Below are 14392 nucleotides of genomic sequence, written 5' to 3'. Positions count from 1 at the left end.
TTTTATACCTATCATTGATTAAACTTTTAAAAATAAATTTCCAAAACAGCAACAAAAACAATCAGACGAATTTGATTTTGAAGTAACTTATAGATTCTATTTTTATCAAGGAAAATAATGACCTCACACAGGTCATTATTTTATGCCTTGGAGCATATTTCATTGAAACATGGTATTGTCCGGGTTGATTCTGAAAAAGAATGACCTATGGTTCTGAAAGGAAATAACTCCATATAGGTATATAATATGAATTTAACGTTAAGATAAATTTGCTCGCCTCAGTGTTAACTTTTTTGTCTATTCAAAAAACAGCAAAACTTTCCGCCAATCATGTTTTTTGGCTGTTTCCATTACAATGTTTTGATCAAATTCAGAACCGTCCACTGTTTTTAGGATGGAAAGCACTAACTGTTCACGCGCTGAGTGCTTGCATAATTCTGTTAAAACTGCGTTTAAATCTATGAGTCCATGGTCAACTTGTCGAATGATTAAAACAACTGAATCACTATCTTCACAGCGACAAGCCTCAATTGCAGCATTTCTCACATTTAGCTTTTGATGGTCAACATTTTGTAATAGTAATGCAACAATTTCATCCCAACCTTTATTGCATGCGGAGAGCATTGCAGAATTTAAATCCAGTTTTTCATTGGGAATGTTTTGGAGAAGATATTTCACAATGTCACACTCTCCGTTTACACAAGCATTGTTTAAAGGTTCAGCTAAGTCATCATTATATTCCAATTCGTTAAAAATCCATTTAACTACTCTAGTCCAGCCAACTGAACATGCTCTTGTCAAAACAGTTGGGATATCAAAAGAATTACAATTAAAATTTCGTAGAAAAAACATTGTTATATCCTCGTTTTCGGATGCCTTAGTCCTCTGTTCAGATATTTTCTCAAGATCAAAGAGTTCAGTCCCAAATGTCTGATACATGAAATCAATAACAGGTAAATGACCATTAGTACATGCTTCAATAATACCCGACGACACCGTCATATTGTTAAACGTCGAATCACCGTTATTTGTAATATTCTTAACGATATCTATCCACCCGTTCCTACAGGACTCAATTAGAACGTAACTCATGTCGAATGTTTGACCATCAGTAGTCTGGAGTAACCACGTGACTATTTCAAGTCTATTGTAAGTACACGCATCATTCATTGCTGTTTTCATATCTAATTTGTCATGATTTATATGTTCATGATTCCATACACGTTTTACAATGTTAAGCCAACCATATCCACATGATTCGATCATTAACGAATTTATATCAACGCAATCTAACGAAATAACATCCAAAGACCACTGTATAATTTTCATACTGCCATATTCACATGCCAGTTTTATCTTTTCTGCATTCATTTCAAAATACTTATGACTAATATATAGCCAAATACGTTCCACAATATCTATCCAATCGTGCTTACAAGCTTCAATTATCGCAAGTTCGATGTTTATTTTTGACGGGTCGGCTTTTGTCAGTATCAATAGTACCAAATTCTGTTTTCCTTGACGGATATGCTTTACGTTTTGACCTTGATTGATATAAATAGCAAGCACTGACTTCAACGCCTTTTGAAAATCAATGTTGTTAAACTCTGTACAGTTAATCAAGAATCGAACTATATCGATATTACAGCATTTACAAGCTGTTCCAATCAATGAGCCAATGCTTAATTTTGCTTTATCAGCATGCTTTACAAGTACTTCAACAATATCTGCACTGCTGCATTTAGAACTCAAACATACAGTTTGTAAGGCATGTGGTAAGTCAAGCAAATGTTCGGGAACATTCATAATCAACCATTTAACTGTAAATACATTACCACTTTCACAAGCCTTGAGTAATGAGTTTTGTATTTGAAATGTTTCAGTATTGATATTTATCCAAAGCCATGTAACAGATTTCGTTCTTCCATACGCACAAGCATTTTCCATAGCTACCTTCATATCAAATATATCTCTATTGACATTTTCCCACATCCATTTTAATATTGAAATAGCATCTTCTCCAATCGATCTACACACTTTAAGCATTGCTGTCTTCATATCAAACAGGTTGTTATCTGCGGATTCCCATAACCACTTAACTAAATTCAAATCCCCATGTAGACATGCTTCATTCATTATTGTTTTTAGGTTAAATGTAGAAAGTTTCTGATCTTTTAAAGCTTCCATCGCGATGTCTGTAAGGCCACGATGACACAATGCATTTATAACCGTTTTCATATCCATCAACTTGTGATCACAATTTTGAAGAATGTTGCGAACAATATTACGAGCACTGTATTTATAACAATGCAATGTTCTCAGAACGGCGGTATCTAAATCGAAAAAAGCATGGGTCGTATTATTCAGAAGCCATTCAACAACTCTACTAAAACCAACACCACACGCCTTACTTAACACATCTGACCAGTCAATGTTTTCATTTTTCGTTTTACAAAATAATATTATTTTGTCCTCAGTATCTTCACAGCCATCGTCAATACTATTGAAAGTTGTGTTAATTAATTCCTGTATCTCTTCTGTTACACAATGTCTATGATCATAAAAATATTGCAATTTGCTTAAGTTCACTCTTTCACAATCAATATTAACAGCTGTATTCTTCATATAAACATATGCACACTTAAACGTCTCCATCAAATATTCCAGTATCTCCAGCGATCCATACCGACAAGCCTCGTTCATTACTGTTTTCATATCAAACAGAGTATTATCAACATTCTCCATCAGATACTTCACTATATCCAGCGATTTATACCGACAAGCAGCATTCATTACTGTTTTCATATCAAACAATGAATAATCAAAGTTTTCTATCAGATACTTCACTATATCCAGCGATCCACCATGACAAGCTTCATTCATTGCTATCTTCATATCAAACAATGTATGATCAACATTATCCATTAGATACTTCACTATATCCAGCGATTCACACTGACAAGCTTCATTCATTGCTGTATTCATATCAAACAATGCATGATCAACATTCTCCATCAGATACTTCACTATATCCAGCGATTTATTTTGACAAACTTCATTCATTGCTGTATTCATATCAAATAATGTATGATCAACATTATCCATTAGATACTTCACTATATCCAGCGATATACACTGACAAGCTTCATTCATTGCTGTATTCATATCAAACAATGCATGATCAACATTCTCCATCAGATACTTCACTATATCCAGCGATTCATTTTGACAAACTTCATTCATTGCTGTATTCATATCAAATAATGTATGATCAACATTCTCCATCAGGTACTTCACTATATCCAGCGATCCACACTGACAAGCTTCATTCATTGCTGTATACATATCAAATAATGTATGGTCAACATTCTCCATCAGATACTTCACTATATCCATCGATTTATACCAACATGCTGCATTCATTGCTATCTGCATACCAAACAATGTATGGTCAACACTCTGTATCAGGTACTTTAATATATCCAGCCGTCCAAAGACACAAATGGTATTCATTACTGTTTTCATATCAAACAATGTATGGTCAACATTTTCAATCAGATACTTTACTATATCCATTTGGTCGTGTTTGCAAGCTACGTTCATCAACATTTTCATATCAAATAGTGTATGGTCAACATTTTGTAATATCCACAAGATCTGTTCTCTGCATTGGCTGTTCTGATTTGTTTCTATCATCGTTTGCATGACAGAAGTTAAATTCACATGATGATGGTCTACATTTGAGAAGAATATCTCTATCAAGTTTCGATCTTTTGATTTACATACTTCAGTAGCGTGATCGAGAAGGTCCAACCGTTCATGATCATAATTCTTTAAACTCCATATTAGAATTTTTGTAAATCTTTTCTTTACCGCCATATCCATTACATATCTAATTGGTAGAACTGATGGTTCAATATTTTCCTGAAACCACTGTAATATGTCTACATAGTTAGTAATTTGACTGTTAAGTGTACCATATATGCTTTCAGCTAAAGTTTTGCGATGTGACGCAAAAATAGTAAAACTCCACTTTAAAATCTCTAAATTTTCATTATTAATTACTGATTTCTTAATATATTTATCTACTTCTTGCAACAACCAATCATAAAAAGAATGAATATTGCCTAAATCAAACTGAAAAAAAATACTATTCATAATCATTATTGTGTCAAGAGCGCTTCTGACATTCAAGATCAAGCATTTCATGGTTATAAAATTGTAGTCAGCTAATGCACGAGTGAATACTGCTTGAAAGTCACAAAACCATGGATATCGCGATAACATCAGTTTCATCAAATGCTTCATGCTTTTTGTACCTGCTGTATTGAAAATGTAAACTATATCATTTGGGTTAAATATGTTTTTATGCATAAGAATTATTAACACTTCTTCCCAGCCGTTTTCACACGCATCGTTCATAACACCATTTACGTTTCCTATCGAAAGGTTGGTTTCCAGCAAACACCAAGTTAAAAGACTAACAAGATTTTTTGAGGCTGATGTTATTATTATGTTATTTATATTGAACGTGTTATCAGGCGTATTACTTATAAGCCATTTGATAAGTTCAGTTACGTCAGTACCTCTGTATGAACATGATGACGAGATCTTGAAAGTTTCACTTGCTATCTTAGCTATTCTTAGCATCTCTTCTGCATCCAGATTCATAATAAGTTCAACTAGATTAATCTCCTGTGACAAATATTGCAAAAGAAAACTCGCTGTATTATTCTTTTCATTATCAATTGCTCTGTATATAAACTCATTGATATTACAATCAATTCCCCATTCAGTAAGTGGTTGTACAATAAATGCTGATATGGTATCCACTTCTTCGTTTTCACATAAGTAGTCAAATATTGAAAGTATTGTATTTTTACAAGAAGAAACCAAGTTCTGTTCTATTCCGTCTTTAATTAACTGCTCCATAAAATATAATGTCACTGTAATAGAGTTGTCGACATTCTGCTTCTTTGTCAGATACAGTAATAAAGCAGAACAGAAATAAAACTTAACCTTAACTGTCTTGTCAAGGTAAGAAAGATCGGTTTCGTCACTAATTATACACGTTTCTGATTCTTTCAATAAGATATTAACGAAATCTGCATTATCTTCTAACATTAGATTTGTTTCACATAGTTTTTTTAGAAATTCAAAAGGCTTCGTCTGGTAATCTTTCTGTACAATTCTTAGCAGTTGCTTTGCTAAATTAATGTATTGGTTATTAGGTATAATCAAAACAACTTCTCCTTTGGGTTTTAAATCTTCAGTATAAAGTCTAACCATTGCACTAATGAACTCAAAATCAAGTACATCTATAACCGTTTCTGGATCTATATCAAAGTATGATATAGCAACAGCTTCGTAAACCATCTGATGTTTGAACTGATATGATTGGTTAGATGTATCATACATGAGATATGTACCGTCCATTTTCTCAAGACTGTCAACAATGTTACATCTACGTGTAAACTGTTGGTTACTTCCACCTAGCTGCATTATTGCCTTCACCTTTTGAACATCTATGTTGTTTAATGATATACAGCTATTACAAAGGAGAATGTAAACGAGTGTTGCATATGAAACTAAGTCAAATCTCCATGAGTCTTTAACGTCGCTAAGTGCATTTACCTCATCTATCAAGGAACTACTTGTATGTTCGAAAAATTGTAGTCCTAACCGAAAGTAGCATTTATTTGATGTAAACAAATAACATGCGGTTGGGTATCCCATATAAGGATCTGTTTTGACAATTTCATTAAACGTGTTCTTGTCCAATGCCATATCACTGACATTCTGTGTTTGATTAAATCTTATTTGTATTTTTTGCTTTCTACAAAACTTGGAAAGGACTTCTTCCTTTTCATGATCAGTCATTCGGAATTGTAACAAATCAAGGTCCATTTGATAGTGACCCTTAAACAGCCTGTGGGAATAAAGTAAACCTTTAAATGATTTTCTAAATATCGATCCTACGGCAAATATTATTTTTAGATTTCCAGCAGATCTTCTTGCATTCAATAAATCTAACTGATTCACATTCAAATCACTGTTGCACGGGCAATACTTTGTACGGAATACATCGTCTAATAGTATTACAATTTTTCTGGTGTCTATAATAACCTCGTCTACTTTTTTGATATCAGAAATTTTAATCATTGTGTAACTTTTATCTTTCATACCAAATTGCCTCAAGATCTCTACTCCTGTACACGTTTTTCCAATGCCGTTGGAACCATAAATTATAAAAACATCGAATTTCTCTGCATTTGCTATAAATTTTCTGACGGCATTTGTTTCTACATACGTTCCTTCGTTCACGTGGCACTGAATTTCCAAATCTGTCTGACCTGTTGAAATCAAGAGAAGTATTTACAAGCTAATTATAAAGACTTAATATACAGTAATATATAAACAGCATTCTGAAAATTAATTAATACAGAATAACAAACACAACTACCACTAAGTACTCCACAAAATTTACACACACACAAAAAATTTCAAAATAAATCTCATTCGTCATTAATTAAATGTCTCTTAAAAATCTAAAAAAACTTAGTGATTGTTTTCCTTCAAAATATCTAGTAATGAACAATATTTGACATAGCATACGTTTCTGACACAGAATGAATGTGATCTTAGAACTTCAACATTTACCTTTTATCGTCCAACATATCCAATACAAAAAAATTCAATACATGGCTATTTCAAAATGTGAAATAACTCAAAATACTTAATTTGTGACGGAAGCAAACAAAGTTAAATTTAATTTAAACCATTTGGACCTCAATGTGAACAAATTTCATGACGGGGTTCAAAATCCATATATTACCACACAGTTATATTCAGCAAATCCAAGAAACCCCATTTATTCTTTTTTTGTTGAAACGACAGAAAGCTGAATTTTGGACCCCGATTTAGACCAACCTGAAAACTTCAAAATCAAAATCTAATACATGTTCAGATTTAGCATGGACCCTTTAGTCCTAAAAATAGGACCAATTTGAGAACCGGGCCAAAACATTAAAGATCTAAATACATGGTTATATTGAGCATATGATTGATCCCCAGAGATTCAGTATTTGTTGAAATAACACAACGTTTAATTTTGAACTCTTTAAACCATTATATGGACTAATTTTAAAACGGGCCAAAATTATAAAGCTTAACATACAGTAAGATTTGGCATAACAAGGAAAACCATCAATTCAATTTTTGATGTAATAAAACAGTTTAATCTTGAAACCTTTCAACCTCAAATAAAAGTAGATAAATCAGGAAACCGGGCAACAAAACTAAAAAAAGTAATAGTGTCAGCATATTAGAGAACCGCATGACTGTTTTAATTCCAACTGACTACATATAATCTACACCCCTCCCCCCAACAAAAACAACCAGCAAACAAACAAACGAACAAAAATGCATGTATTTTGTCCAAAGGGCCCTAGCTACAAGGAGTCTCCCGTAACCAGAACGTAACTACACCTCTGTTACGTCTGGATACAAAATATCTAAACATTTGGTTAAGACGTCGGAAATTAAAGTTATGAAAACTTCGGAGAAATGTTCTTTGATGTATGTATTTTACACAAAAGTTGCCTAATTAAAACGAATTTCAAATTCGAAATGCACTTTCGTGTCTATCGATAAAAGCCAGAAATCTAACAGGGATTACATGCTGACAGACAAACAAACGGATTGCAAGCCGGAAGGTAAAAACAAACCGGAGGGAATCACTTAATCTTGAAATAGATTATACGGTCAGTAGGTTTGAAGTATCCTGTTGTGGTATGCACCACTGTAATCATTGTAATGTAAAAATGCAAGAGACAATGAACCAACCAGATATGTGAAAGCCACCAAATGCTCAGTGAGACAAGTTGTCATTTGAAAAACTGAAATCATTATGTATGTTCATGCAATTCAGTTGTTGTCGTTTGTTGCTGTATATTACTATTTCGTTCGTTGTTTTGCATACAAATCAGGACGTTTAATAGTTTTCTGTTTTAAATATTTTACATTTTTCCTTTCCGGGTCTATTTGTAGCTTCAAATTTGGCACCTTTCGTATTGCGCATGGTCAATACATATTGGTTGATAAGTCTCATTCTAGAGGTGTAATACTAGTAAATGCGGAAAAGAGGATATAATTGTGGTAATATTTAAGAAAACACTTTTTCTTTCTATTTAAGAATTCTTCACTTTGTATTAGAATTAATAAATTGGTCAGGAAATTAGCAATGTATAAAAAGTATCAAAAATATTGTTTGTGACACCTTTTTCCTTTTTAAACTGTTGGGGGCATAAGCCTTAAAATCAACCACAAACGTTCTTTGTTGGTATTGTATCTATAGTTATAACTTCATAGATATCCATACGCTTATATAAACAAGTTATTGTCTTTAAATTAGAAAATGGTTGTTGGACTCTTTTTCTTTGTGACCTGTTATTCTTAAAACGTTAGTACAATAACCCCTAAATCTTCCTTTTGTATAATTGATCTTTGACGTACATTATTAGTAATCTACGGATATGAAGGTAGATAACTAATTTATCCCCGGTCTTAGTCCAAATCTAGCGATTTTTAGAAATTCGACCACAAAGTGTAACGTAAAAGCATTGCAACATGTCTCGTAATCATATAACTGATATTCGTATATGAGTGTGTGATGATGACAACTGACTGTTTGTTTTTTTAATACAAATGATTAGGTCAAGAGTCAAGACTACCTAAATGATCTACAGTATCCAATGATTACTGGCTAATTTTTTTTTAACAAATAAATAGATCAAGACTAACTGAATGATCTACAGTATCCAATGACTACTGTCTGGTGTTTTTTTTTGTACAGATAAATAGGTCAAGAATACTGGAATGATATACAATATCCAATGATTACTAGCTGTTCTTTTGTATACTAATAAATAGGTCAAGACTATTTACATGATCTACAATATCCAATGACTACTGACTGTTCTTTTGTACGTACTAAATAAAGACTACCTGAATGATCTAAAGTATTATAAGTAATGTGTATTTTTTTTCTTGCAATTACATGTTTCTAAATCAAGAATACAGACTACTAGTATCATTTCAAACCAAATGATTATGAAGAGCCTGTTGTAATAAGTTCTTATACCCCACTAGTCCATTAACATATGACTTCGCATTCTTATTCAATTTTTAACGTTTTTATACTGATATTTTCATTTTTTTAAATGTTTGAATGCAAAGTGTGAAACATTGATAGTAAAATAAAATATCAGAACAGTAAATAGAAATAGTAAATAATGCTCCTGAGGTCATATGTTATAGGACTTATTACCCACATACTTATTAAATAAGTTACTAGTGACATACACAAATGTAGTTATTTCTGTTACTTGAAGCAAATTATATTTCTGTAGATTTACACAATATTGTTATACTTGTTTTATTTCACATTAAAGATTAGACAAATAGGGATACTCCTTTGATTTTTTTATTTCATGTCAGTCAGGTCCCTTTATATAAAACTTGAAACCACTTCTCATATTGCCATATTGATACATGTATTTTCTAACAACTCTGCCCATGACCCATATAATTTGATATTCATTCTTTAACCATATATCATAGTAAGCTAGTTTTTTTATTTTACACTAATCCACAATCTTTCATGTTAAATTTTGTCTCCATTTAAGTTTATGCCATTGAACCATCATGTTTAAACACAATTCCAAGTAATTATACTGTTATAGAGGGTCACCATATAGTCATCTTGGCTGGCATTCCAGTTATTGAAATGTGTGTCAGATTTGAGAATGAACTAGAGAATTGATCTCATAATTTATTATGGAGCTATCGTATGCGACCCCTACTCAGTAACAAAAATAAACATCCTTGTTTTCAAAATTCCAATAGCGAACATAACTTTTATAATTGTCTAAAGAACCCAATTTTTCAAGACGTTTCGACCATTGGCCTTCTTCAGTTGTTTATTTTTCCTCTTAACTACATGGCCGTGGAATGATTGAAAAAGAAATGTCAGCCATGTAGTTTCGAGGAAAAATAAACAACTGAAGAAGGCCAATGGCCGAAACGTCTTGAAAAATTGTTTTTTTTATACAATTATAAAAATAAACATGTCAAGCGGCAAAATTTATCCCTAGAGATTACAAGTCACAAGAGAATGGATAAGTCTCCAAAATGCTTGCCAAACTGGAACTACAACAAGATCTCCAGACAAGGACGAACAAGGCGTTGAAGCCAAAGTTAGTATTTATGTACAAAGAAGTTGAGGGGCTGATTCATGCTATTGAACCAGACGAATTCCTCTTAAAAGCATGAACCATATCTGCAGAGAAATTCAAAGATTACCATGCAACAATTATTGTGGAAAAGGTAGTAAAGAATAACTGTTACTGTGAGTGTATTGAGATTCCGCCAAGTAAAACACCGTACAATATTCAAACCAGGCCTCTACAATAACTTTTTTTTCAACTTGTCCTGTCGGACAAGTACATACCAAAATTTACTTGCCCGAATGAAATTGTTACTTGTCCAAGAAATTTCTATTAAAAATAACCTTTTTATATTTTTACTTGATTAAAGAAACAAAACGAATTTAAACTATAATAGACATTCATGTACATTTCTTTTGATTTGAAATACTTTTCAAAAATATGAGTCAAGTTCAACTGAATCTAGTCATGTCACAGGACTTAGGTTCTAGTTTTTCATCAATGCCAGTCTCATCAGACTCTAAACATGAGGCACCATCTGATAGACCTGTACACTCAGTGGATTTGTATAATCCTTTTTTTTAAGTTGAAAAAAGTTTATTGAAATTCAATCAAAAGAAAGAAGAAGATAAGGTATGATTGCCAATGAGACAACTCTCTGCAAGAGACCAAATGACACAGAATCTAACAACTATAGGTCACCATATTGTCAGTATTTTTTTTCTTCTTATGATCAAATATGATTGCGTGAATTTAACATGTTTAATGGGAAATAAAAAAATAAAAATTTTGTGAAAAAATTACCAGTATAATGGTATTTGTGATAAGAAACAGAATAGGGTAGCAAAATGAGGTATGATTTGTCTTGGTCCCGAAATGTCTCCTGCCTTGCCATACTGTCTATCAATCATGTCTACTAAATATGTCTCCTACGCTGCCAAACTGTCTATTAAACTTCAGCTAAACCTGTAGAGGTGAAGAACTGTCCTGTAAAGTTACCTTATCTACAAAGCGCATCATTGATTCAGATCAGTAAGACTGGTTTCCGAGAATAGTATACATTTTACCTGTTGAAAAGTACCTGACAAAGAACCAGTTAAAATTTATCGATTGCAAGTAAACATGTTGAAGAAAAAAAGGTTTTGCATTTGAATAAACAGAATGCAGAAACATGTCAAACTAATATTTGTTTTCTTGTTTTTAGTTTATAATTACTTTGTTATTCACAGTTGGATTAAATTTATTTTCTGCTGAATAATCATGTACTTGTCCCGACGGACAAGCTTGATACAGCTTTTACTTGTCCGACCTTTTTTCTCTCTGGTACCGGACAATCGGACAAGCGTTATTGTCGAGTCCTGCAAACTCACTTTAAGGCCTTAATACATGTAATAATAGGGTAAAAATGTGAATAAACATGATAAAATTAGGTTAATATTTCTGGCCAACCCATTCCTGATCTAACTCTTCTTGGGTAAATACTGTAAAATTTCTGGACAACCCATTCCTTATTTCTACTGTTTTTGCTTAAAATACTGTTAAAAATATATATTAAACAAACCTAACATGGGTGCCGATTTAACCAGGTGCCAATTTGACTAGATGCCGATTTGACTTCATGTATACCGGGTGCCGAATTGACCAGGTGCCGATTTAAGGGACCGGTCAAAATTTATCGTCACATAGGACCGGTGCAAAAAAAAAAAACATTTAATAAAAGTTACAACCCTATCGCTTTCTGACTGAAAAAAAATGATGTCCTATGCCAACTTAGTAATAAAAAAGTTGGTGTCCTATCCTACTTTTCCAATGTATTGTAAATAAAAGTATACTTAATAGAGGCATTTAACATATGTTGTCTTTATAATATGATCAAAAGCAACAGTTTCATGTTTTATTTTGTTGATTCACAAACAATTACAGGCATGGCATTATCATAAATTATACTATGAATATAGCATTGAAAAAAACAAAGACATTGCATAATGCAATCAAACCACAAATAGGTGTTTGTTAAACTGAAAAATTAATGAAGCTGCATGTATCTTATATAGAATTTTATCAATACCTTTAAATATTAATTATAAAAACAAGCTCCAGGAGAAACATGAAACTCAATAGCATTTGGTTGAACTCTATATATATTTTAACCTGAAGACCCATAGGTTGCCTTGGAATGTGTTTTTTATTAGGAATGGTAATAATTGCTTTAACATTTTCCAACTTACAGAAAATGTACCTGATGTGACCCCCGAATTTTTGCTACTTTGTTGGATGATATAATGTACATGATGTACATGATGTATGTTTGTTGCACTTCACCATATAAGTGAAATTAAATTTTACAGCAAAACAATAAAAAACTAAATGACATTGGATTCAGTAAGCTTGATATATATCTAAGATAGCTGCATAGTTTGAGTTGAATTTAAAAAGTTATCAAAAAAAATTAAAGTGTACTATCTCTATTTTGTTCGAACTGCAAATCCTAGCTTTTTTAAACCAAGATTACTTTAATTCTTAAATTTTACAGCAAAACAACAAAAAACAAAATGACCTGGGATTTAGTAAGCTTAATATATATCTAAGATAGCTGCATAGTTTGATGAAAATCCAAGTTGATTTGAAAAAGTTATTAAAAAAATTAAAGTGTACTATCTCTATTTTGTCCGAATTGCAAATCCTAGCTTTTTTTACCAAGATTACTTTAATTCTTAAATTTTACAGCAATACAACAAAAAACTAAATGAAATGGGATTCAGTAAGCTTGATATATATCTAAGATAGCTGCATAGTTTGATGAAAATCCAAGTTGATTTGAAAAAGTTATAAAAAAAATTAAAGATGCCTATCTGAATTTTTATATAATAATTTTTATCTTTACATATTGTATATTATACTTGTTATTTTAAGTTTTGTTATAAATGTATTAAAAATTATTTCAAAGTAATCGTTTGAAAAAAAACTTGTGTCCTATGGATATTATCTGTGAAAAAAGTGATGTCCCAACAAAAGCGATTCCGGAAAAGTATCTGTCCTACTGCACTTTGCACCGGTCCTATGTGTAGATAAATTTTGACCGGTCCCTAACCAAGTGCCGATTTGACTAGAATTCCGTCAGACAGTGATCGCACCGAATCAGCTAGACGGCCAGCATCGATATTGACAATTTATTCACATGTCATACAGATACATTCTGTTACAGACTCTACTGTTGTAACTTTGTAAACAAAGATTGGGTCGGATTTCCGGTACTTCGATCAGTCTTATAACCAGTAGAAAGTGGACCAACACGGACACATTATATTTTCTTATAAAAAAGGCAGTTGTTTGTAAAAAGAAAAGACTATCAAGTTTTTCCGATTAATTATATATATTTAATGTTTTAACAATGTTTTAGTTTTACTTCACATAATCAATAAAGTTATAAAAATAGATTTATGAGTATCTTAACAACATTGGTTGGTACACTTCGATCTTTTTTGGTAATAAGAAGGACCGGAGGTATGTAAACTGGTTTCCGGTTGATTACTACACAAAAATGTAATACAAGCAAATTCCAGTTTGTATGTGAAATAGTAAATACGAAACCAAGCGCGGTAGACGAAGAAATGTAATGGAAAGTAAATACGAACCAAGCGCGGTAGGCAGAGAAATGTAATGGAAGTTCAGTTCACTAGTATCGGAAACATGCCGCTGAAAGCGTCAATTTTCCAAAAACCAGTTATCAGGTATGGCGACTCAGTAACCTTCCTTACATCACATATTTATTAAAAATGAATATATGGTATATCCAGTATTTGCGCATGCGCGAAAATGTTACAAAATTCTTCAAAAACATTTAAACTATTTACTATTTATTTAGTGTTTTTTTTTATTTCTAATTATATTATGAATTGGTTTAATAACATTTTTCAAGGTTAGGATACACATGTGTTTATCACTTTCGCGCATGTGCAAACTATTTATAGACATCAAGAGCGATTGGTTGCACTACCAGTCAATTCTCCGGTATTCGATAAGGCAAAAAATGTGGTGAATCCCGGAGAAACATCAATTTTAACTGCAGATCAGTCACTTTTGGAAACGCCTAAGCAAATTCACTGGAAATGACCTGATTTTTACGGAAAAGATAAGTTTATCGTCATGTTTGGTGGATTGCACAT

At 32.2% G+C, this 14392-nt stretch overlaps 1 protein-coding gene across 1 annotated transcript in view; it reads right to left on the bottom strand.

Moving 5' to 3' along the window:
* Nucleotides 1-297: 297 nt before the first annotated feature.
* LOC139500471 (uncharacterized) overlaps nt 298-14392 on the bottom strand; it is a 37120-nt gene continuing 23025 nt past the window's right edge. Inside the window, exon 4 of the mRNA XM_071289209.1 lies at nt 298-6353. Coding sequence (XP_071145310.1) covers nt 298-6353 — 6056 coding nt within the window. The remainder of the gene's footprint in view (nt 6354-14392) is intronic.

The sequence above is a fragment of the Mytilus edulis genome, chromosome 13, assembly GCF_963676685.1.
Source record: "Mytilus edulis chromosome 13, xbMytEdul2.2, whole genome shotgun sequence".
Lineage (NCBI taxonomy): Eukaryota > Metazoa > Mollusca > Bivalvia > Mytilida > Mytilidae > Mytilus > Mytilus edulis.
The sequence above is the reverse complement of the archived record's forward strand: the minus strand, read 5'-3'. Positions and strand labels throughout refer to the sequence as shown.